Genomic DNA, 24,028 nt, shown 5'->3' on the forward strand with positions numbered 1-24,028 from the left:
TTCCCTTCATGTACACCAACACAAAAAAATTAAAAAAATTGCTTTCCGATCCTATTTTTGATGTCCCTAATTCCTAACTCGCCAACCAAAGAGGCCCTGACACTCCTCCATTGTAGCATTCCTCCACATATCTAGCAGACTCGGGGCGGGACAAAAGAGCGGCGCCTCGTATCACCGCCTCCTCATCCCTGATTAGCCCCCTGCCATGGAAGTAATCCTCAATGACCTGCGTAACCATGGGGATCCTCACACTTCCACCGACGAGAATGATCTCATCAATGGCATCCTGGTGGCTGCGCAATTGGGAAGCAGGGGCACCTCCCAGCACCACCATCTCCACCATCTCAATGACTCTCGCCATGAGGTCACCATTGAGCTCCTCGAACTTGGACCGCGTGAACTCTTCGTATAAACTTGAGCCTTGGTCAAGAACCGACTCGACGTTCACAAGGACACCTTCTCGGTTGCTCAGTGCCTTCTTGGCCATCTCGCAATCTGCCCTCAGCTTCCGTAGAGCACCCTCGTCCCCTCTGATGTCCCGGTGATGCTTCTCCTTGATGAGCTCCACGAAGTAGTCCACAACCCTGTTAGTGAAGTCGTCACCTGCATGGAAGAAATGAAGATTTTAACCTCTTCCCTCGGAGACTGAACAAAATCTGTAGCTGTGTATGCGGTGCGCAAGTACCTCCTAGGTAGATATCATGGCGTTCTTGGAGGAGACGACCGGAACCATCCTTGAACTTGAACTTGGTGGCATGGGTCGTGCGGCCACCGAGATGGACAACAAGTACGACCTTGCCGTCGCCCCTCTTCTCGTGAAGGCGGTATGCCGCGGCTGCCGCGACCTGCTCGTCGACGACGTTGACAGCACTGAATCCACCATGCAAACGCGCAGCTTCGTTCCTGATAGAACTACTCCTTAGAGCATCGCCGAAGTGCGCGGGGGCGGTGACAACTGCGTACCCGATCTTGTGGCCAAGGTGTGCCTCTGCCATCTTCTTCAGCTCGGCGATGAGGATGCCCGCCACACGCTCGGGAAGGAAATTCATCACCTGGCCTTGCTCGGTCTCCACCTGGATGCCGCATCTCCCAATCTGCTCGGTGAACTTGTACGGCACTAGATCTGCCTCTCTCTTGACCATCTCATCGTTAATCCTATACGAACAATTGCAGGAAGCAAAGAATAATCCAGCCAGTCTCGATCAATTGTGCAACAAAGTTTTTTTTTAAGGCAAAGCGTGTAATTAAGTAAGAAATTGAACTACTTACCTGATGCCGAAGAGGCGCTTAAAGCCTGAGACGGCCGTGCCAGGGTTGATGGCCGCGTGTTGCAGAGCAGCCTCTCCAACGAGGGTGCCATTGTCTGTGAAGGCGACCCAGGATGGGATGCAGAACTGGTACGCGGTGTAGGGATCCCAGCGGCCTCCATAGCCAGCGATGCAGGACTTGGTGTTGCCGAGGTGGATGGCCGCCTCACCCGGACTGGACAGCGGGATTGTTGCGTACTGCTGCAATTTGTAGGCGCAGTCGGCAGACGACACGCCTCGCGGGAGGCCAAACGCCTCCACCCCCAATGTCGACGCTGCTGCATGTCAAGAAAATCAAATTAGGCTAGGAAGATCGGCTAGGATGATAAAAGGAGAGCCGGTCACCCACCCATGGTGAGGAACAGTAGAACGCCCAGGTAGAGAAGACGAGTTGCCGCCATTGGAGGTAGAGAAGATGAGTCTTTTGCGAGAGCCATTGGAGGTAGAGAAGATGAGTCTTTTGCGAGCCAACTAGTTTCTTGATCGGTGCTGCTAGCTAGGCAGCGCTTTGTGCGTGCGGCCTGTATATATCAGGGATGATCTTGCAGGCAGTGTCGTAGTCCAACACCAATACGTATACTTCTCGATCTACAGAGGTCCAGCAGAAAGAACCAGTGATCAGATCGAACTCCTGTAAAAGCACCCGTACAGATGTGTGCCTGCCGTAGTGCTGTCCGTGAGAGACTCTGAAACACTGGCTGGAACATGGGACCCTGATGTGCAGGACGATCACAATATTTTCCCCAAGCATAGAGGAGAAGTGAGGAGGCAACACAGTGGACGCATGCCTCAACTGCTCGATCGAACCTCTTGCTTGAACCTTGATCTCCTAATCTGCAATACATACAGACCCACACTCCCCCTCTGTACAAAGAAGATGATCTGTCTGGTTTCCTCTGCACCAATATCCACTCGTTTTTACGCTCCAATGCCGCTGCCCGGTGGTGGCGTTAGGCCGGTGGCCTTACTAGCCGGCGGCGTCCTCATCTCGATCACTATCTTTTGGCTTGTCAGGGTTGGTACTCTAGCATTTGGTATTTTGGAAGCTGTATGTACTAGTTCTTCTTGCATATGCATGCAAGTTTAGACTGGTCCAGCGCTAGCTTTTACTAACTTTGTCCCATTTCAGTTTCTCTCCAATTGGTTGGATGAACCAGCACGATGCAAAATCTGCACTTGGTTGGATGACCCAACGTGCTATTTAATTTTAGCCCTTCAACATCTAAAGTAGGGCTACTTGTAAATACTACTCCACTAATTTTCCTTTGTTGATTGCTTACACGTTTTGATGTATTCCTCCGGCCTCGTTATCGTTCTTGTTTACAGTACTACTACTCCTCTTGATGGCCTAGTCGCCGGCGGCACTGTGCACGCTGGACTGCCATTGGGTGCAGGAGCTATTCTATCTCTATGGTATACTACTCTATCAAGGGAATAAAATTGTTTACCTTCTTTTGAGGAATAATAAGCTATATCTAGATCATCTTAGGACCAATACTACAATTATTTGATCGGTGCAGGTTGGTGCACTCTCTAAGAAATATGCCATACAGCATCGGGTATCTCAGGGTGATGCTCCTCTTAATTCTTGTATCAATGATGTCTTCTTGCACCGGCTGCCCCTCTTCCAGCTTCGGTATTGCTTCTTCCTCTTTTTCGTGCTAATTAGTTACGCTTTCATTTATCTACGCAAGAAAAATAACGTGGAATATGATTTTAGAAAGAATTACTAGGTATGTCATAAAATATACGGCATATACATATCTATGTGCGAGACAAAATACACTATGTTTCGTAAAGAACATATATTGTAATAGTACTTTAGTTTAGTTCAGGCTTGATATATACATTCCTCTCTGAAAATGGTGTTAGCATTTATGCACCCATGATCTTACTGTAGTTCATATACATTTGTGTGCATATAGTTTGGTTCGTACACACACATACACACAAGTGCAAGTTGTGAAAACCGACTGAGCAACTAGTAGCGCAAATCCAATATCCATGGGGTGTCATATTTTAAAAAGTAATAGTAGCAGAAAATATTGCTTTCTTCTAAAATGTTTCTACTGTGTTGCCAAAGGAAAATTAATAATCAGGCACTTACATTTTTTATATTGGGCACATTAATTCATTACAGACCATATTGTCAACTACGAAGGCGCACTGGAGTTCCCCTTGTTTCACGCGGACCACCTATGTGTCCAACAACATTTTGGTCGTCCATTGTCAACTGAAAGCTTAGTTGAGACGGACCTTCCTATCGACTTGATACGAAATGACAGTATAAACGACTTTGCCTTTCTAATGCCCATTGAGCTGGGTACTCCACCGGTCTGGAACCTTGTCTCCATTGATACTGGATCGCCACTCTGCTTTGTTCAGTGTGAACCTTGCACTCTCAAGTGCAACGACCAAGTGGGCAGTGGCTCAAAATTCAACCCCAACAAATCTGAGAGTTTAAGGCGTGTTGGGTGCTCGGAACGAATTTGTCGCACGGTCCAGTCGGCCCTCCGTATTGGATCCAAAGCTTGTATGGAGAAAGAGGATAGTTGTCTTTACAGTGTCTCTTACGGAAGATCATCAGCTTATTCCGTCGGCAAGTTGGTGACAGACAGAATCGCCATTGGGCAGTATGAGAAGGGCTATAGTCTCCCTGGTTTCGTCTTCGGATGCAGCCTGGACATCAAGTACGACCAGCATGAGGCTGGCATATTCGGTTTTGGTGCCGCGCCATTTTCTTTCTTTGCACAAGTAGCACGGATGGTAAGCTACAAGGCTTTCAGCTACTGCTTTCCCAGCGACAAAAAGAAGACAGGATACTTGTCCATCGGGGACTACAGCCGTGTGGGTTCAACATCTTATACCCCCTTGTTTCTGGCTCGCGACCATCCTGTGTATGCACTGCAGCTGGATAAGGTGGTGGCCAACGGGATCCCATTGGTCATGGAACCCTCGGAAATGATTGTTGACACCGGATCAAGATGGACAGTGTTGCGGTCTGCTACCTTCAGCCAACTTGAGACGGTAATCACCGAGGCTTTGGTACCCCTCGGATATACACGTACTGCTGCCATGGGACCGGGCTATATGTGCTTTGACGACGCCTGGTTACGCCCATTCAAGAACTGGTCTGCTCTGCCGGTGGTGGAGCTTTCATTCGATATGGGTGCTACGTTGAGATTGGCACCCCAGAGCTCATTTTATTTCACTACCAACTATGGACTATGCACATATTTCATGAAGGGTTCCGCTTTAGGAACTGCTGTACAGGTATTGGGGAACTCGGCGACACGGTCTACCGGCGTCACCTTCGACATCCAAGGCGGCAAATTTGCATTTCGGAACGATGACTGCTGATTAGTCCCGCGTGGTACGACCATCAGTTTTCCTTGTATGCTTAACTACTACGTTAATCCATTTATATTTCTTAATTGGCTCATGGGTGTTCGATACCTGTGTCCGCAGCTACATCTTGGCCGACGCGTTCCTCTGGGAGACAGGACAACTGACACTGGTCTTGAAGATGGCGGCGGCACGACCCTGAGCTACACGGATTTTGCTGCTGCTCCTACTTCGTAGTCACTAGTTCATGGCTTTGTGTGTTCTTGTTTCAGTGCTGGATTTTAAAATCCAAATACTTGTAGCAACTTATAATTGTCTAGTGTAGTCCAGCATGTGTGTACTGCTTTGCTACTAGGAAAGATCTCAACAAACTTACAAACCTCAATTCGCATGGAGTGTTGCATTCCTTCAGAGTGTCATAGCACTGTCAGAAGTGTTTTGAATACAATGTTGTATACTAATTAGTAGACCACCGCAAATGGTACAATCAGCTGATAGCATCAAGCAAGCTGGCACGGTAGTACACCAGACTCTATGCAAACTCTAAAATGGGCCCTGCCTCACTAGAAAAGTTGAACTAATTAATGATTATAATGTGTGTCAATATTATGTCTGTGCCCCTTGATGGGCTATAACCCCCTTTAATCACTGTCCAATCAATCACATATTCACGCACACCCTTTATAAACCATAAACCGACCATGCAACACTCTGCTACTCACTTGGGACACCATCCAGATTCACCTACCCCTTGGACCCTTTTTTGGGGGAGCAGCTGGTTACGTTAGGGACCAAGTGGGATTATAGTCAAAGTTTGAAGTCTGGCCCAACTGGTGTGTGTACGTGTACAGTTCATTAGAATTTTAACAGTATATGTATTTCGATGTATTCAATACTCCAATGCTCATTATCTAACCTTTAGTCATTTTCTACTGCATTAGCTTCTTCCATTTTCCCTCTCACGTACTACACTATTTTATCATCAGATATCAGATCAAGCCAAGGTGGGTGTTGGATATATGAAGTTGTTATGTTTCAGCTTGCTGTGATCATGGCTAATGCAAATTCACATTTTATATGAGCAGTGTAATAAGCTAATCGGCATTCGTCCAGGCAACAGAAACAGTGTAATATATGTATTTATGATACGCACCATCGGCATTTTTGGATGAGCAGTCCCCTCATGTACTGTCCCCAAGAGGACTAGGCAGTCCCCTCCTTATGACCAGGATATAGAAAACAATTAGCACATCCATTCATACATGATACATGCATACAAATATGGATCTACAACTACGTGAATACATCCTAGAATCCATGGATTTTCAACTATAGAGCATGAACTAGGGTTTCCGAAATTGGCCCTATAAGGAAAAATTAACCTGTGAAACTGAGAGGTGTGGGGGAAATTGACCTTTGGGGAGGAGTAGAGTCGAAATCCCCCTCAAAATTCATGGATTTGATGCAGATTTTGGTGGGATTTCGTGGGTAGGAGAGAGAGTCGACGCCTCTGTTTTTTTTTTCTTTTTTTTTGAGGGTAGAGTCGACCCCTCTGTTCGTTCTCCTTCTGCGCGGTCGATCGGTCGGGACTTGGCTAGGTTAGCAATTCGGGCCTCGCGTCGCTACTCCAGCTACCCAGGTTAGGCCGGCCCAACTCAAAATGCTGATGGGGTGTGTGGCCGCACTCATGTGGGCCTCAACGAGGAAATAGCAATCCAAGTCGAAAATTCATGACACTTCGTTTTCCTGCCGCTAATATAACTCAATATATTTCTGCAAAAAAAAATATAACTCAATATATTCCCCTAAAAAATATAATTTATCTAGAAATCATCAATAATAGGCCACGCCTTAGTATTTTAATTTTAAAACCCAATTTGTAGGATTTTAATATGTTCATTAGGACATGTACAATGATAGGGAAGACATGTTTTTTCTTAGTAGTCCACGTCATCTAGAGAATACGATAAATACTAAGAGTACAATGCATTATCTCTTATTGTTATCTCTTATAATAAATAAGAATTAATTATTTTTAATACAAAATTATGTGGTCCAAGTTGTACAATAAAAAAAAATAGTCTCCTCTTATTTCATAAGAGATCATCTCTTAGCTAAGGGAAGGCAACATTTTGTTTCTTTCTTCTCTCTCCTCTACAACAACAACAACAACCAAGCCTTTCAGTCCCAAACAAGTTGGGGTAGGCTAGAGTTGAAACCCATAAGATCTCGAAGCCAAGTCATGGTTCCGGAACGTGGATAGCTAACTTTCACGCACCCCTGTTCATGGCTAAATCTTTGTCGATATTCCAAACCTTCAGGTCTCTCTTAACGGACTCCTCCCATGTCAAGTTTGGTCTACCACGACCCCTCTTAACATTCTCAGCACGCTTTATCTGTCCGCTATGCACTAGCGCTTCCGGAGGCCTCCGTTGGATATGTCCAAACCATCTGAGACGATGTTGGACCAGCTTCTCTTCAATCGGTGCTACCCCAACTCTCTCCCGTATATCGACATTCCGTACCCGATCCTTTCTTGTGTGGCCACATATCCATCTCAACATGCGCATCTCTGCTACACTTAACTGTTGGATATGTCGCCTCTTCATTGGCCAACACTCTGCGCCATACAACATCGCAGGTCGGATAGCTGTCCTATAAAATCTGCCTTTTAGCTTTTGTGGCACTCTCTTGTCACAGAGTGCGCCAGAAGCTTGGCGCCACTTCATCCAACCAGCCTTGATTCGGTGACCCACATATTCATCGATATCGCCATCCTTCTGCAACATGGACCCCAAATATCGAAAAGTGTCTCTCTCCGGTACCACCTGCCCATCAAGGCTAACCTCTCCCTCCTCGTGCCTAGTAGAACTGAAATTGCACCTCATGTATTCAGTTTTAGTTATACTAAGCTGAAAGGATCGTATGCCGCACCTAGAGGGGGGGGTGAATAGGTGCTAACCAATTTTTAGTTCTTTTTCAAATTAGGCTTGACACGAAAGGTAAATTCTCTAGATATGCAACTAAGTGAATTTACCTATATGACAAGGATATCAACTAAGCAAGGTATAGCTACGCAATAGTAGATAGAGTGGGATAGAGGTAACCGAGAGTGTAGCACGCGATGACACGGAGATGATTCCCGTAGTTCCCTTCCTTTGCAAGAAGGTACGTCTACGTTTGGAGGAGTGTGGTTGCTACGCAAGCCAAACCAACAACCACGAAGGCTTCACTCGGATCTCCCGTGAGCAACGCCACGAAGGCCTAGCCCACTTCCACTAAGGGATTTCCTCGAGGCGGAAACCGGGCCTTTACAAAGTTCTTGGGGCACACATCCACAACCAAATTGGAGGCTCCCAAATCCGTAACAATACAACAATCAACAACAACACATCAACAACAAATCAACTAGGGAACCAAATAGGAACACTAGCATGAGATCCCTCAAACAAGAGAGGGGGAAATGAAGAACGCTTCGGTGAGGATGTAGATCGGTGTCTTCTCCTTCGAATCCCCAAAGATCAAGAGCTTTGGTTGGGGGAGGAAGGAGATCTTGCAAATCTTGACTTTCTTGAGGTGGCTCTAATGGAGGTGGCTTGGCAGATTTCTTGTATAATGATTGAGCAACTTGTCCCTTTGGAGAAGAAAGCTATTTATATGGATGGAGCTTTCAGATCTGACCGTTGGGGACGAATTTGACTTATACCGGAAGTTCCGGCCATCCAGTGCCGGAAGTTCCGCTATCACCGGAAGTACCGCCCGCTTGGACCGGAACTTCCGCACCTGATGAAAAACCTGCAAAGCACAAAGAAGGGCGGAACTTGGGCGGAACTTCCGGTGACCGGAAGTTCCGGCCAAGTTCCGAAAGTCCCCGAAAAACATACTGGACATCCAGAGCCCTAAAACGCCGACTTTCGGAACTTGCCCGGAAGTTGGGCGGAAGTTCCGCTGACCGGAACTTCCGGCCACAAGTGCCGGAACTTCCGGCCAGGGAACAAGAACAGTAAACGCAAATGCACTGTCAGGGTTTCTGCGGTACATACCGGGCGGAAGTTCCGCCAGCAGGGGCCGGAACTTCCGCCAAGACGAAAAACCCTGCACAATATCAGAATTGGCAGATCATCTCGCTGAGCAAAAAATGTATTCCGAACACTTGTACCTGACCACATCAACACACATAAAATTATACCTAGTGTTGACATCAAACACACAAAACCCAAAAGGGCGGGAAATGTTCTTTCAATCTCCCCCTTTTTGGTGTTTGATGACAACACAAGTATTTGCAAGGAATGGATAATGTAAACAACAATGTGAGAGATATAGAGGAGCTCCCCCTAGATATGAGCAATGGTACATAAGAAGCTCCCCCTATATCTTGCATCCGTTTTTCCAAGGGTTAGCAATACAACATAGTGATGAGCATATGGATATGGATAATAAGATCATCATGCACACATAGATAACCAAGGAAGACTCACATACGGAGTTTACCATACACAAATAAGGTTCCAAGCACATAGATAGAGTTTACAAACCAAATAGCTAAGACATAGTTCGGCACCATAACGATAAATAGAATCACAAGCAATAAAAACCAAAGCCAACACGAGCTTGTGATTCCCCCATGCAAATACCCACCGAAGAGCAACCTAATAAGGTCTCATTCTCCCCCTTTGGCACCAAAGCACCAAAAAGGAAAAAGGAGAAACTACACGTCCCAAGGGTCGGCGTTAGCCCAGCCGGGAGGGAGGTTCGATGTAGCGCCGGGGTAGGGAGGAGTGTGTGGAGGAGACTCGATCTCAAGTCCATCTGGAGGGAGAGGCAAGCCATACTGAGAGACCCATTCCGCCTCCGGAGTGATGCTCTCCTCGGATCCGGGAGGAGACACGTCCACCGCAAGCGCCCTCATGATGCTCTTCTGACGAACCCGAGACTTCTTGGCTTCTGCATGCTGCTGATACTGACGGTGGTTGACTGCAGAGGTGAGGCAAAAGATCTGTCTCATGCGGCGAGCTAGCTTGGAGGCCCAGCTAGGTGGCTTCTCATCCATGGGGTTAACATCTTCAAGAGGAGTGTTGTGACGCTTGGCCCTCAATGACTTCACTTCATGGGATGTGAGAGTGAGTGGAATGGATTGAACTAGTCTAGCTTGACAAGACTCCATCCAAGTGTCCTCAATGAGCTTCATAATGTACGGAGCATAGGCGGGAAGCTTCTTCTCCATCACACATGTCCACATCTCATGATAGATGTAGTCCATCACATCAAGCTTTGCACCGGTGCCCTTCTTAGCAAACGAGTTGGCCATAAGATCCACTTCATAGAGATGTAGCTCATCAAGGTTGCCTCCCTTCGGTCCGATGGTTTCCCGGTAGACTCTAAGCATAATATCCCAAGTAGGGAGAAGTTCCGCACTCTTGCCCGGTATACCCCATCCGGGGATGTAGAGGGGCGCCAAGACATCCCTTGATTGAGCCCAAGAACTATCATGGCATCTCCAACCATTTGCATCAACGCCCGGGTAGCGAGGATATCCAAGGGCGGTTCCAAACTTTGCCAAGTTAGACTCAAGGACCCTCTCATGAGTCATCCACCTAAATGTTCTTGCTTCATCTTGCTCAAAGTGGACGGTGGCATAGAATTGATGAATCAAACCAACATCATAGTCCTTGTTGAGCTCCATAATGGGATAGAGCCCAAACTCTCCACACATGGCATAGGCTTCTTCAAAGTACTTGTTAGCGGCCATCTTCCCGGTGTCAATAGCATGTTGAGGGGCTACCCCTTTCTTGAATGGTATGTAGATCTCATAGAATATCTCCTCTTGGGTCTTGTTGTGGAACCGCTTATCATTAACCCTATTGTTCCGAGGGGTAAGGTAAGGGTTCATGTCACGAAGCTCCTTGTACTCATTGTATTGCATGCCCTTCACGGATATGTGTATGTTCTTCCCACGAACAGCCGGTGTCTTGTGCCTCTGAGCAGCTGCAGCTTGCTGGCGAGCAGTGAGCTTGGAAGGTCGGGTTTGCTCAAGCTCTTCCTCAATCTCATCCACATGATCCTTGCCTCTCTTCTTGGAACTACCTGATAACGAAATCACATGATAGGAATGAAGAATGAGTGCACAAAAGCAGGGAGGCCAAACACCAAAGCATGCACAGGAATCGGGTAACAGCAGAAAAATTTGCCAGGCCGGAAGTTCCGGTGGGAACCGGCGGAAGTTCCGCCCGGGCGGAAGTTCCGGCGTGAAGGGCCGGAACTTCCGGCTGTTCGAAAACAGCGGTTGTTTCCCACCAGATCTGAGGCAATGGCTAAGAGAACCGCATTACCACGATATCCTACGCACGATCTAGTAGAGGAAAGGCATCTAGAAGATTTCTACCATAGCTTTGCCTAGAGTATGCCCTATATTTCATCTAGTGAGGTCTACCCACACATAGAGAGGGAGAGGGCACAAACCGGGGGGAGCCATGGAGGAGAAGAGGGAGAGGATGCCGATCCACGGAGACGATCCGGCGGGGAGCGCCGGAGGAGGGAGATCCGGCCGGAGGAGCAGCAGCCGTTCAAGGGGAGGAGCACCACCAAATAGATCTTGGAAAGGGGAAAAGTGGGGAAGAATGAACTGCTCACCCGTTCGGCCCCTTTATATAGTGGCCACTTAAGGCCGGAAGTTCCGCTCGTTGGAGCCGGAACTTCCGGTCTCGCAGGGACCACTTCTCCAGGACACGAACAGAATGAAGCTGGCGAAGAGAAAATACCAGCCGAAGTACCGGCCGAAGTGACCGGAACTTCCGGTGGAACAAGGAACTGTGCCCAAAAACAGGATTTTGACACGAACAAGGTGCACTTGGAGAGGGTGAAAGATATGTCTTAGATGAGATAGGCTTAGGACAGATACGCCAAACAGTGAGATGGTACATGATCACTCATTTTTGCAAATAAATCAAATGAAGGCCAAAAATGAGTGATTTCCCATAAACAAGGAGATGTCAATAAAATCCAATGAAAATCCAAACAACTCCAACTCTTCACAAAGAAGAGTGTGGTGGCCTAGGCCACCATGTATGAGTGTTGTGGCATGGCACCGCGAAGATATATCTTGGGTCCAAGCCACTACTCATCATTGAAGCTCACATATCAACATATGATATAAAGAGAATGATTTCTTAATGTTGGCATTATGGGGTGAGGGATAGCTCAATAATTTAAACCGCACTCCCCCTATTTCCATGCCCACATCTAAACCAAATAAAGTTTTGAGACGTAAGTGTGTTTGCAAGATGGTCAAGCTATACTCCTTGAATCAATGATATTTAGCTCATTCCTCAAATAAGAGAACCTTGCTTCATCAAGAGGCTTCGTGAATATATCGGCAAGTTGATCTTTGGTAGGAACATAGATAAGCTCAATATCACCCCAGGCAACATGATCCCTAATGAAATGATTCCGGATCTCAATATGCTTCGTTCTTGAATGTTGCACCGGATTATAGGCAATCTTGATGGCACTTTCATTGTCACATAATAGAGGCACTTTGTCACAAATGACACCGTATTCCTTTAAAGTTTGCCTCATCCATAACAATTGAGTGCATCCACTTGCGGCGGCAACATATTCGGCTTCGGCGGTGGAGAGAGATATACAATTTTGCTTCTTAGAAGACCAACACACCAAGGACCTACCAAGGAATTGGCAAGCCCCGGAAGTTGATTTCCTATCATCCTTGTCACCCGCCCAATCCGCATCGGTATAACCATTGAGAATAAAACTTGAGCCTTTGGGGTACCGGATACCATATCTTGGGGTATCAACCAAATATCGAAAGATTCTTTTGAGAGCCATCATGTGGCTCTCTTTAGAGAAGCTTGATACCTTGCACACACACCAACACTCAACACTATGTCCGGTCTAGATGCACAAAGATAAAGCAAGGATCCAATCATGGAGCGATATACCTTTTGATCCACCTCTTTACCATTGGGATCTAGTGCAAGATGACATTTGGTAACCATAGGAGTGGCCGCACCCTTCATCTCGGTCATCTTGAACCTCTTGAGCATGTCTTGGAGATATTTTGCTTGGTTGATGAAGGTTCCTTCCCTCAATTGCTTGATCTCAAAACCAAGGAAGAACTTCATCTCTCCCATCATAGACATCTCAAACCTATCGGTCATAAGCTTTGAGAATTCATCATTGAAAGCTTTGTTAGTAGATCCAAATATAATATCATCAACATATAATTGGCAAACGAAAAGCTCCCCATTGACCCTCTTAGTAAAAAGAGTGGGGTCGATTAGCCCAACATCAAACCCACGGTCTACCAACAATTCCTTAAGGTGCTCGTACCAAGCTCTAGGAGCTTGTTTGAGACCATAAAGTGCTTTATCAAGCTTGTAGACATGGTTAGGAAAGTTGAGATCCTCGAACCCCGGGGTTGCTTAACATAAACCTCTTCATGCAAAGGACCATTAAGAAAAGCACTTTTCACATCCATTTGTTGTAACTTAAAGTTATGATGCGAAGCATAAGCAAGAAGGATACGGATGGACTCAAGGCGAGCCACGGGAGCATAGGTTTCTCCAAAGTCAATACCCTCAACTTGAGAGAACCCTTGAGCCACCAATCTTGCCTTGTTCCTCACAACATTTCCAAACTCATCTTGCTTGTTCTTGAAAATCCATTTAGTGCCTATAACATTGCGGCACTCCTTAGGCTTCTTTACTAGAGTCCACACTTTGTTGCGCTTGAAGTTGTTGAGTTCTTCATGCATAGCTTCCAACCAATCCGAATCTTCAAGGGCTTCAAATACTTTCTTGGGTTCCACTAAGGAGATATAAGCATGATGATGGCTAAAGTTCGCCAATTGCCTTCTTGTGGAAACCTTTGCCCTTACATCACCAAGAACCTTGTCATGAGTGTGTCCACGTAGCTCGAGGTTCCTATCTCTTCTTGCTAGACGACGGGCCTCGATCTCCTCCTTGGTCTTTCTAGGCCTTGGAGGTGTCACTTGATCAACTTGATCATTTGGGTCCCCGTCTTGACCTTGAACTTGAGCTTCCTCAATTGCTTGGGGTTGCTCAATCTCATGTGCTTGATCTTGAACAATGTTCGGAGAAGGGCAAGAGTTGACTGGATCCTCATTGGAGCCATTATGAGTGATTGGTTGATCTTGACCTTGATCTTGTCCTTGATCTTGCACATAAGAGGGAGAGTCTTGTTCTTGTTCTTGGGTTGGTGCATCATTTGCTTCACTAGGTAAGGTTTGTTGATGTTGAGAAGATGAGGGCTCCACCGTGGTAGAGCATAGTTCTTCCCGAGACGCCACACCGTGTCCCTCAATGGGGCGGAAAAATCCCACACCCATTCTTACTATGGCATCTTGAGGTATTTCATCACCTGCACAAACATCAACTTGCCCCACTTGGGAGCCATCATTTTCTTCGAACTTCACACTACAAGATTCAATGATAATCCCGGAGGATACATCAAAGATTCTATAAGTGTGAGATTCGGCACCGTAACCAACAAATATACCCTCCAAAGCTTTAGGAGCGAATTTAGATAAACGAACTCCTTTGATTTTGTAGAAACACTTACACCCGAACACCTTGAAGTATGAGATATTAGGCTTGTTCCCGGTGAGTATTTCATATGGAGTCTTGTTCAAGCCCTTGCGGAGATAGAGCCGGTTGGAGGAGTGACAAGCGGTGGAGATGGCTTCGGCCCAAAAGTTATAGCGGGATTTATACTCCGCCATCATAGACCTTGCCATATCCATAAGAGTCCGGTTCTTCCTCTCGCAACACCATTTTGTTGAGGGGTGTAAGCAGCGGAATATTGATGACGAATCCCCTCATCACTAAGAAAATCATTGAGTGTGTAGTTCTTGAACTCGGAGCCGTTGTCACTTCTTATTGCCATAATGAGGAGGTTGTGTTGGCGTTGCACCTCGGTAGCAAAGTCAATGAAAATTTGTTGAGTCTCATCTTTCGTCTTGAGAATGTAGACCCAAGTGTATCTTGAGTAGTCATCGACAATCACCAAGCAATGTTTCTTCGCACCAAGACTTGCATGAGTAACGGGACCAAAGAGATCCACATGAAGGAGCTCCAAGATCCTCTTGGAAGAGATAATGGTCTTGCTTGGATGCGGAGAGTCATGCATTTTGCCTTCAACACAAGCCCTACAAACACGATCTTTGGCAAAAGACACATTTTCCATTAGTCCCACAATATGGTTCCCCTTGTGAAGACTTTGCAAAGTTCTCATGTTGACATGGGCTAGGCGGCGATGCCACAACCAACCCACGTCCACCTTTCCGAATAGGCACATCGCACTTGACGTGGTGGTCCCCGAAAAGTCCACCACATACAAGTTGTGTTCGCGATACCCAACGAATGCGACTTTTAGAGTCTTGCTCCACAAGAGGACCACAATATCATTATCAATAAAGACGGCGAAACCCATCTTGCCAAGGGCGGAAACGGAAAGCAAATTGTAACCAAGGGTTTTGACAAGCATGACATCCACAAGAGTAATGTTGTGTGCAACCACAACCTTGCCAAAACCCAATACCTCGGATGTAGAATTATCGCCAAAGGAGACGGTGATATCATTAATGTTAGGCCTCAACTCCTTGACGAGGTTCTTGCCGCCGGTCATATGACTTGTACATCCACTATCAAGTACCCATTTTGAACCTCCGCGGCATAGTCCTACATGAGATCAATTCTTGGATTTAGGTACCCATTTCGCAATGGGTCCTCTTTTGTTAGCAACAAGGGTCTTTGGGACCCAAATAGACCAAGCAATATAACCATCATATGGGCCAACATATTTAGCATAAACATCACCATAATAATCTTTAAATAAAACATAGTGAGGGTTAGCAATTCCCGCATCATCATCATTCATGGTGTTGCCCTTGGAGGCTTCACCATTAGTGACTTCTTTCTTCTTTTCTTGTGCGGGCTTGGCCTTTTGCTTGTTTGCCTTCTTTGCCTTGGCTTTAAAACCAAGGCCCTCCTTCCCATTGTTTGATCTTTGCTTACTCAAAAGATCATCCAAAGAAAGTTTACTTTGGGGAGAGGAGGCCTTAGCAAGTTCATCCTTCAACCTAGCATTTTCCTCAACAATATTTGCATGATCACATAGAGGAGTAGAGGAACTAGGCACATCATATGAAGCAAGCCTAATTTGAAGTTGCTCATAGGAGTTGGATAGGAGAGTGAATTCACTCTTCAAAGCTTTGTGAGCTTTGTCTAGTTCATCTAGATCCTTCACAAGTTTCTCATGATCAACCTCAAATTGGGCCTTATCCTTTTTAAGCACTTTAGACTTAGCCCTAGCAAGATCTCTAGCTTTAGTGAGCTTGTTAATTTTATCTTGAGGCTCTTCAAGAGTTGATAGCACAATAGGTGTGTCCAAGGAGGACCTTGCCATGAAGCAATGTGCATTCTTGATAGGAGGGTTCTCATTGTGAGATTCAAAGAGAGATGAAGAGGGTATGTTGGTGGTGACGATGGCGGCCAATTCCTTTGAGCTTTCTTCATCTTCATCACCACTAGAGCTTTCAACTTCATCGGATGAATATTCTTCCCTTGTTACTAGCACAACTCTTGAGGGCCTCTTGCCCTTCTTGGTCTTGTTGTTGTAGAACTTCTTGTTGGGGGCTTTTGAATACTTGCCCTTGGTGTCCTTGCTCTTGTCCTTGGGAATGAGCCTTCCATTATGAAGCTCTCTATTTTCATAGGGGCATTCGGCAATGAAGTGGCGCTTGTCATCACAATTGTAGCAAGATCTTGTCTTTGGACCAAAGCTAGTGAAACCACTTTTGTTGTTCCTCTTGATGTTGTCTTCCTTGGCCTTGGAGGGGTCAACCCAAAAGGATTTTGCATGGAAGGCCATGTGATCATGGTAGTGGCATTGCAAATCTTCCGGATAGGACATACTCCACGATGCCCTATAAGATTCTTGAGGAATCACTTCTTCACCGGAGTTGACCACCAAGGCAAGATTGGAACCTTTTGCCATTCCAAGAGCACGATTGCGAGAGTCATGAGAGGTTTCTTCAAGCACCTTGAGAGCTTGCATCTCGTGCACGACTTGTTGAGAGGTGAGAGAGGAATAGCATTCCCTTCCCACAAGAGTCTTGACATCAGTGGGAGCAAATGGCATCATGCATTCAATGTACTTCTCCTTGATCCAAGTGTCATTGATGTGGGTGGCACCAATAAGCCGGAAGGCATCGGCAACCGTGACAAGTCTTCCATACATGAGTTCATGATCTTCATCCGGTAGCCTCATGAATCCTTCGGCTTTATTCTTAAGAGCATTATACTTGTTCCTCCTTGTGCTCTCACTTCCAATGCAACTAGCGGCCAATCCGTCCCAAGCTTCCTTGGCGGTGGTGTAGTTCCGGACACGATGCAATTCCGGAGTCCCCACACTAGTTTGAATCATGTGAAGGGCGGTGTTGTTGAGTTGACTATCAATTGCTTCTCTTCTAGTCAACTTGTCGGGGTTGTATGGCTTGAAGCCCTCCAAGATGATTCTCCATAGTTCATTGGAAGCACTACAAACATGAGAGCGGAACTCAAATTGCCAAGTATCGAAATTATCAACGGAAAACTTAGGTGGGTCGCCCCGAATGTTTAAATGGGGATGGGGAACCGGTATATCGGGAGATAGGAAAGGTGGAGCTACTCGATTGTAGCTTTCACCTCCACTAGTTCCCCTAGGAGATGCACTTGTGGATTTGATAGTGTTTAAGTTGTCACCATCCACGGGTTTGGTAGATGAGGGTAAGTCCGAAGCCTCTCCATCATCTAACGCACCCGTGTCTTTTACCTCTACACTAGGAGCCTTGGGAAGGGCCGGAGCCAAAAGCTCGGCAATCATCTTTTTCATGCCTTCCATTTGGGCTTCCATGGAGGACTTCAAAGAATTGAAGTCTTCCATGGAGACCAACTTGGCGGCCACTTCCGAGGGCACCTCGTCCGGCATACTCTTAGGCGGTTAAGCCCGAAATAAGAGCCGAGGCTCTGATACCAATTGAAAGGATCGTATGCCGCACCTAGAGGGGGGTGAATAGGTGCTAACCAATTTTTAGTTCTTTTTCAAATTAGGCTTGACACGAAAGGTAAATTCTCTAGATATGCAACTAAGTGAATTTACCTATATGACAAGGATATCAACTAAGCAAGGTATAGCTACGCAATAGTAGATAGAGTGGGATAGAGGTAACCGAGAGTGTAGCACGCGATGACACGGAGATGATTCCCGTAGTTCCCTTCCTTTGCAAGAAGGTACGTCTACGTTTGGAGGAGTGTGGTTGCTACGCAAGCCAAACCAACAGCCCACGAAGGCTTCACTCGGATCTCCTGTGAGCAACGCCACGAAGGCCTAGCCCACTTCCACTAAGGGATTTCCTCGAGGCGGAAACCGGGCCTTTACAAAGTTCTTGGGGCACACATCCACAACCAAATTGGAGGCTCCCAAATCTGTAACAATACAACAATCAACAACAACACATCAACAACAAATCAACTAGGGAACCAAATAGGAACACTAGCATGAGATCCCTCAAACAAGAGAGGGGAAATGAAGAACGCTTCGGTGAGGATGTAGATCGGTGTCTTCTCCTTCGAATCCCCAAAGATCAAGAGCTTTGGTTGGGGGAGGAAGGAGATCTTGCAAATCTTGACTTTCTTGAGGTGGCTCTAATGGAGGTGGCTTGGCAGATTTCTTGTATAATGATTGAGCAACTTGTCCCTTTGGAGAAGAAAGCTATTTATATGGATGGAGCTTTCAGATCTGACCGTTGGGGACGAATTTGACTTATACCGGAAGTTCCGGCCATCCAGGCCGGAAGTTCCGGCTATCACCGGAAGTACCGCCCGCTTGGACCGGAACTTCCGCTCCTGATGAAAAACCTGCAAAGCACAAAGAAGGGCGGAACTTGGGCGGAACTTCCGGTGACCGGAAGTTCCGGCCAAGTTCCGGCCAAGTTCCGAAAGTCCCCGAAAAACATACTGGACATCCAGAGCCCTAAAACGCCGACTTTCGGAACTTGCCCGGAAGTTGGGCGGAAGTTCCGCTGACCGGAACTTCCGGCCACAAGTGCCGGAACTTCCGGCCAGGGAACAAGAACAGTAAACGCAAATGCACTGTCAGGGTTTCTGCGGTACATACCAGGGCGGAAGTTCCGCCAGCAGGGGCCGGAACTTCCGCCAAGACGAAAAACCCTGCACAATATCAGAATTGGCAGATCATCTCGCTGAGCAAAAAATGTATTCCGAACACTTGTACCTGACCACATCAACACACATAAAATTATACCTAGTGTTGACATCAAACACACAAAACCCAAAAGGGCGGGAAATGTTCTTTCATAAGCCTAAAACCTTTCGATTCTAGAGTTCGCCTCCACAACTCTAACTTTCTATTAACCCCCGTTCGGCTATCATCGACTAGCACCACATCATCCGCAAAGAGCATACACCATGGGATATCTCCTTGTATATCCCTTGTAACCTCATCCATCACCAAATCAAAAAGATAAGGGCTCAAAGCTAATCCTTGGTGTAGCCCTATTCTAATTGGAAAGTCATCAGTGTCGTCATCACTTGTTCGAACACTTGTCACAACATTATCATACATATCCTTGATGAGGGTAATGTACTTCATTGGGACTTTGTGTTTCTCCAAGGCCCACCACATGACATTCCGAGGTATTTTATCATAGGCCTTCTCCAAATCAATGAACACCATATTAAAGTCCTTCTTTTGCTCCCTGTATCTCTCCATCAGATGTCGTACCAAGAACATGGCTTCCATGATAGACTTCCCAGGCATGAAACCAAATTGGTTTTTGGGCACGCTTGTCAACCTTCCTAAGCGGTGCTCAATGACTCTCTCCCATAGCTTCATAGTATGGCTCATCAGCTTGATTCCACGGTAATTAGTACAGCTTTGAACATCCCCTTGTTCTTGAAGATTGGTACTAAAATACGCCGCCTCCATTCTTCGGGCATCTTGTTTGACCGAAAAATGAGGTTGAAAAGCTTAGTTAGCCATGCTATCGCTACGTCTTCAAGGCCTCTCCACGCCTCGATGGGGATACCATCAGGACCCATCGCCTTGCCTCCTTTCATTCTCCTTAACGCCTCCTTAACCTCAGACTCCTGGATACATCGCACAAAACACATGCTGGTATCATCAAAGGAGTCATCTAGCTCAATGGTAGAGCTCTCAACCTCTCCATTGTAAAGGTTGTCAAAGTACTCCCGCCATCTACGCTTGATCGCCTCATGCTTCACAAGAAGCTGATCCTCTCCGTCCTTGATGCATTTGACTTCGTTGACATCTCTCGTCTTCCTCTCCCTAAACTTGACCATCTTATAGATGTCCCTTTCGCCTTCCTTCGTGTTTAAACGTTGGTAGAGATCCTCATACGCCCGACCCCTTGCTTCACTCACCGCCCGCTTCGCAACCTTCTTCGCCACCTTGTACTTCTCCATGTTAGCTGCACTCCTGTCCAGATATAGGCATCTGAAATAGTCCCTCTTCTCCCTAATAACCTTCTGGACCTCATCGTTCCACTACCATGTATCCTTAGCTTCCCTTCTACTTCCCTTAGTCACCCCAAAATCCTCTACATCGACCTTCCGCAAGCAGGTCGCAATACTCGCCCACATCATGTTTGCATCGCCTCCTTCCTCCCAAGGGCCCTCCTTAATAACCCTCTCCCTAAAAGCCTGGGATGCCTCACCCTTGAGCTTCCACCACTTTGTTCTAGCGACTTTGGCGCGCTTACCCCGCTGGACACGGATCCTAAAGCAAAAGTCAGCAACCACCAGCTTATGTTGAGGGACAACACTCTCTCCAGGTATCACCTTACAATCAATGCAGGCGCGTCTGTCTTCTCTTCTAGAGAGGATAAAATCAATCTGGCTAGAGTGTAGACCACGACTGAACGTCACTAGATGGGATTCTCTCTTCCTAAAGAGGGTGTTAGCTACGACCATGTCATAGCCTAGAGCGAAGCTTAGGACGTCTTCTCCTTCTTGGTTCCTGATGCCATAGCCAAAGCCCCATGAACCCTTTCAAAACCTGTGTTAGATGTACCCACATGGCCATTGAGTTCTCCTCCTATGAAGAGCTTCTCACCAATAGGTACCCTCCTAACCAAGTCCTCCAGGCCTTCCCAGAACTCCCTCTTGGTGCTCTCATTGTGGCCTACTTATGGGGCATACGCGCTGATAACATTGAGGACTAAGTCCCCAACAACCATCTTGACAAGGATCATCCGGTCCCCTTGCCTCTTGACGTCCACAACTCCATTCCTGAGGCTCTTATTGACCAAGATGCCTACTCCATTTTTGTTTGAAGTTGTCCCCGTGTACCACAACTTGAAACCGGTATCCTCCACCTCCTTCGCCTTTTGTCCCTTCCATTTGGTCTCTTGGACACATAGGACATCAACACGCCTCGTCACCGCCGTATCAACTAACTCTCGTAACTTACCCATCAGGGACCCTACGTTCCAGCTACCTAAGCGTATCCTCCTAGGCTCGGCTAACTTCCTTACCCTCCGCACTCGTCGAGTCGAATGCGGAGACCCTCGCTCATTTTTCACTACACCGGGGCGTCGGTGCAGCGCGCCACTAAGGATGCGGTGACCCGACCCTTGCTCACTTATCACCGTATCCAGATCAAGATACGGCGCGCCACCAAGGGGGTGACGGCCCGGCCCTTGCCCATTTGACACCACACCTGGGTTCCGATGTGGCGCGTCGCTAAGAGGGTTACGTCCCAACGAGGTTTCTTTGGGTTTCATCTCCATAAGAGTGGCTGGGTTTTTTTACGTTGGCTCGCCCCGCCTATCACAACCCTCCTCCTTTACCCGGACTTGGAACCGGCTATGTAAACGTAAGAAAAATTCTATTATACATACCCTTAGTCCTTAGACCTTGGTGACTAAAAGTAACCAGACAGAAGAGGGAGCATACAGGTGCACCCACACGTGTACTTCCCATCCTGGAATGTTGTGCGCCAGATCTCGGTGCTCACCCGAAGAGCGCGCTCCCCGGCGTAGATGATAACTCCAGTGATTACCAAGTTTATTACTCCCTCCGTTCCTTTCTATAGTGCCTATTGTTTTTTGGCACGGAAATTAGCGCAAGCAAATTTATTGACAAAAACCCCCCAGCGCTATTTGAGAGGGAAAAAAGGAAACTGGAAACAGATCGGAGACGTGATCTGCTCCCTACGCGGCCTACTCCTTCCTAATCTCACGTGATCCTTATTTGCTATTTCCTTAACAGACGCGTGCGTGATCTACTCCTTCCTAATCTCACGTCCAGATTTTCTCTACGTGATTGCATACCAGATTTTCTCAACGTGAACAGATTCGTTCCAGATTTTCTGGACGGAAACAAATCGGTGAAAGGGGTTATTTGCAAAAAAACACAGCTTTCCTCTTATATTCTGAAACAATTGCGAAAAAACAATAGGCATTATAGAAAGAAACGGATGGAGTATTAGTATGGACATACGTAGTACTAGGCAAGATAGTACCGAGTTTTTTCTATGAGTAATATCGTGTACCGTAGTATCATGATAAGAAAAATATGTGTTAAATAAAATTGTCACCTCACATATATTCTAGGAAAAACATAGTGCAATGTCATATTGTTCTCCCAAAGGAGTGGTACATCATATTTTTAGACAACCACACGAGAGATGCAGAGGCGGAAAATAGGGAAATTGTGTTTTGGCTCATAGGTGTAGATGCACCTGTTATAATAGAAATTATTTTAAATTTATTTTAAAATGTTAAAATATTTGAAATAAAATTCTGAGTATGTATCCTCATATTCTATGTTAGCTCACAAAATTTTGGCATGAAAAAATATTTTTTGTGCAGTATGTAAAAATGATATAAAAAAATCTCGTTAAAAGCTATTTTGAAGCGTAAAAAATTATTATTTTTACACTGATCACAAAAAACAATATTTTTCCGTGAAACTTTGTGCGGGTACATAGAGTGTCTGGATGTACACTCTGATATTTTCCTCAATTTTTTTAAACATTTTAAAATATAATTTTAAATAGTGGTTGCATCTATACCTATAAGCCAAAATGGATTTCCCCGAAAAATAGTAGTATCTTTAGTCCATAAAAGGAACGAAGCAATTACCTATTTATAAGGCTGCAGATGTTGGTAGGTTAACTAATTTTTAATTAGTTTTAACTCATGTGTCGTACCACTTATTGTAGAAGTATCGGGATACTACCGATTTGACCCACGGTATCGCATTATGACCATGATACCGATCGATTAGGATATATTATGTGATATGTACCGTTTCATCCCGGTAAAATGTCAGTGTCGTAAGATACTAGGATGTTGCGCACAATGGTGATTACCCGATGAGGTGATCACAATGTCAGTGTCGTAAGATACTAGGATGTTGCGCACAATGGTGATTACCCGATGAGGTGATCACAATGTCAGTGTCGTAAGATACTAGGATGTTGCGCACAATGGTGATTACCCGATGAGGTGATCACAGCGTAACGCAAACGTTGCACAGCTCACTTTATTTTTTTCAAAACACAGTACAATCAAAGCCCTATGAATGTACACACGCTCACCCTATCCCTATGAGCATCTCCAAGAGGCTGCGTTGAAGAATTGATCCTGCAGGTCTTGAGATTGACGAAGTGATCACAGACGTCTCGATGTCAACGGAAACGTCGCCTCCCACTGAAAAAATATTCCACCTTTTTTATGAGACACCTAATAAGTGTTAAATCCGAAAACACGAGACAGCACTCACCGAAACACGGAAAATAGCAATGCTACCAGGCCGTATCTGCCCGCGGCCGGCACAAACCACGTGACAGACAGGGTACCAGTCTACGCGAGTCCGATCGCCATCGCCGGCCGGCATCACTGTCAATCCAGGTAGCTAGCTGCCGAGGCGGAGCGAGACGGACGGACGCCAACCAAAAGCGCAAAAACAACACGGGCCGTGGAGGCCGGAAAGGTCACCGCCATACCGCGCACGGGACGTGTGGCCTCCCGCACCGTTCGTCCGCCCGTTCCCGCGCGCGCCCACACACGCCATGCGCGGCCGTGCTTCACATGGCCGCCAGAGGTTGCCAAACCCAACCCGTTCGTCCGTCCGTTCCCCATGCGCGGCCGTGCTCCACATGCCCCTGCCAGAGGTTGCCAAAGCCAAGTAGCCAACCCGTTCCCCTCCACCACGCAACGCAATCAATCTCGGCCGCCCGCGCGTACAGTACGCACCTCCATATGATAAAACCCAGGCGCGCACTCCAACCACCGCCACCGCCGTCACCACTCA

General features: G+C 46.5%; 2 protein-coding genes across 5 annotated transcripts; one reads left to right on the forward strand and one right to left on the reverse strand.

Annotated features, from left to right (window-relative positions):
• Window positions 1-6,165, reverse strand: LOC124701411 (heat shock 70 kDa protein BIP2-like). 4 transcript variants are annotated; one of them, XM_047233458.1, is made up of 7 exons: window positions 6,067-6,165; window positions 5,806-5,870; window positions 1,776-2,992; window positions 1,657-1,739; window positions 1,270-1,585; window positions 686-1,155; window positions 1-603 (listed from the first exon to the last, which is right to left on the reverse strand). In XM_047233458.1, exons 4-7 carry the CDS (start codon window positions 1,706-1,708, stop codon window positions 74-76), a joined length of 1,368 nt encoding a protein of 455 aa, XP_047089414.1. In that variant the 5' UTR covers window positions 1,709-1,739; window positions 1,776-2,992; window positions 5,806-5,870; window positions 6,067-6,165; the 3' UTR covers window positions 1-73. The 4 variants fall into 4 exon arrangements, with proteins under 4 accessions (XP_047089414.1, XP_047089411.1, XP_047089413.1 ...); XM_047233455.1 differs by having other exon boundaries at window positions 1,657-2,992; XM_047233457.1 differs by lacking the exon at window positions 5,806-5,870 and having other exon boundaries at window positions 1,657-1,895; window positions 6,067-6,157.
• Window positions 2,236-4,667, forward strand: LOC124694636 (aspartyl protease family protein At5g10770-like). Its single transcript, XM_047227603.1, has 2 exons — window positions 2,236-2,359; window positions 3,448-4,667. Exons 1-2 carry the CDS (start codon window positions 2,236-2,238, stop codon window positions 4,665-4,667), a joined length of 1,344 nt encoding a protein of 447 aa, XP_047083559.1.
• Window positions 6,166-24,028: the final 17,863 nt, after the last annotated feature.

This window comes from Lolium rigidum, chromosome 3, assembly GCF_022539505.1.
Source record: "Lolium rigidum isolate FL_2022 chromosome 3, APGP_CSIRO_Lrig_0.1, whole genome shotgun sequence".
In the NCBI taxonomy this organism is placed as follows: domain Eukaryota; kingdom Viridiplantae; phylum Streptophyta; class Magnoliopsida; order Poales; family Poaceae; genus Lolium; species Lolium rigidum.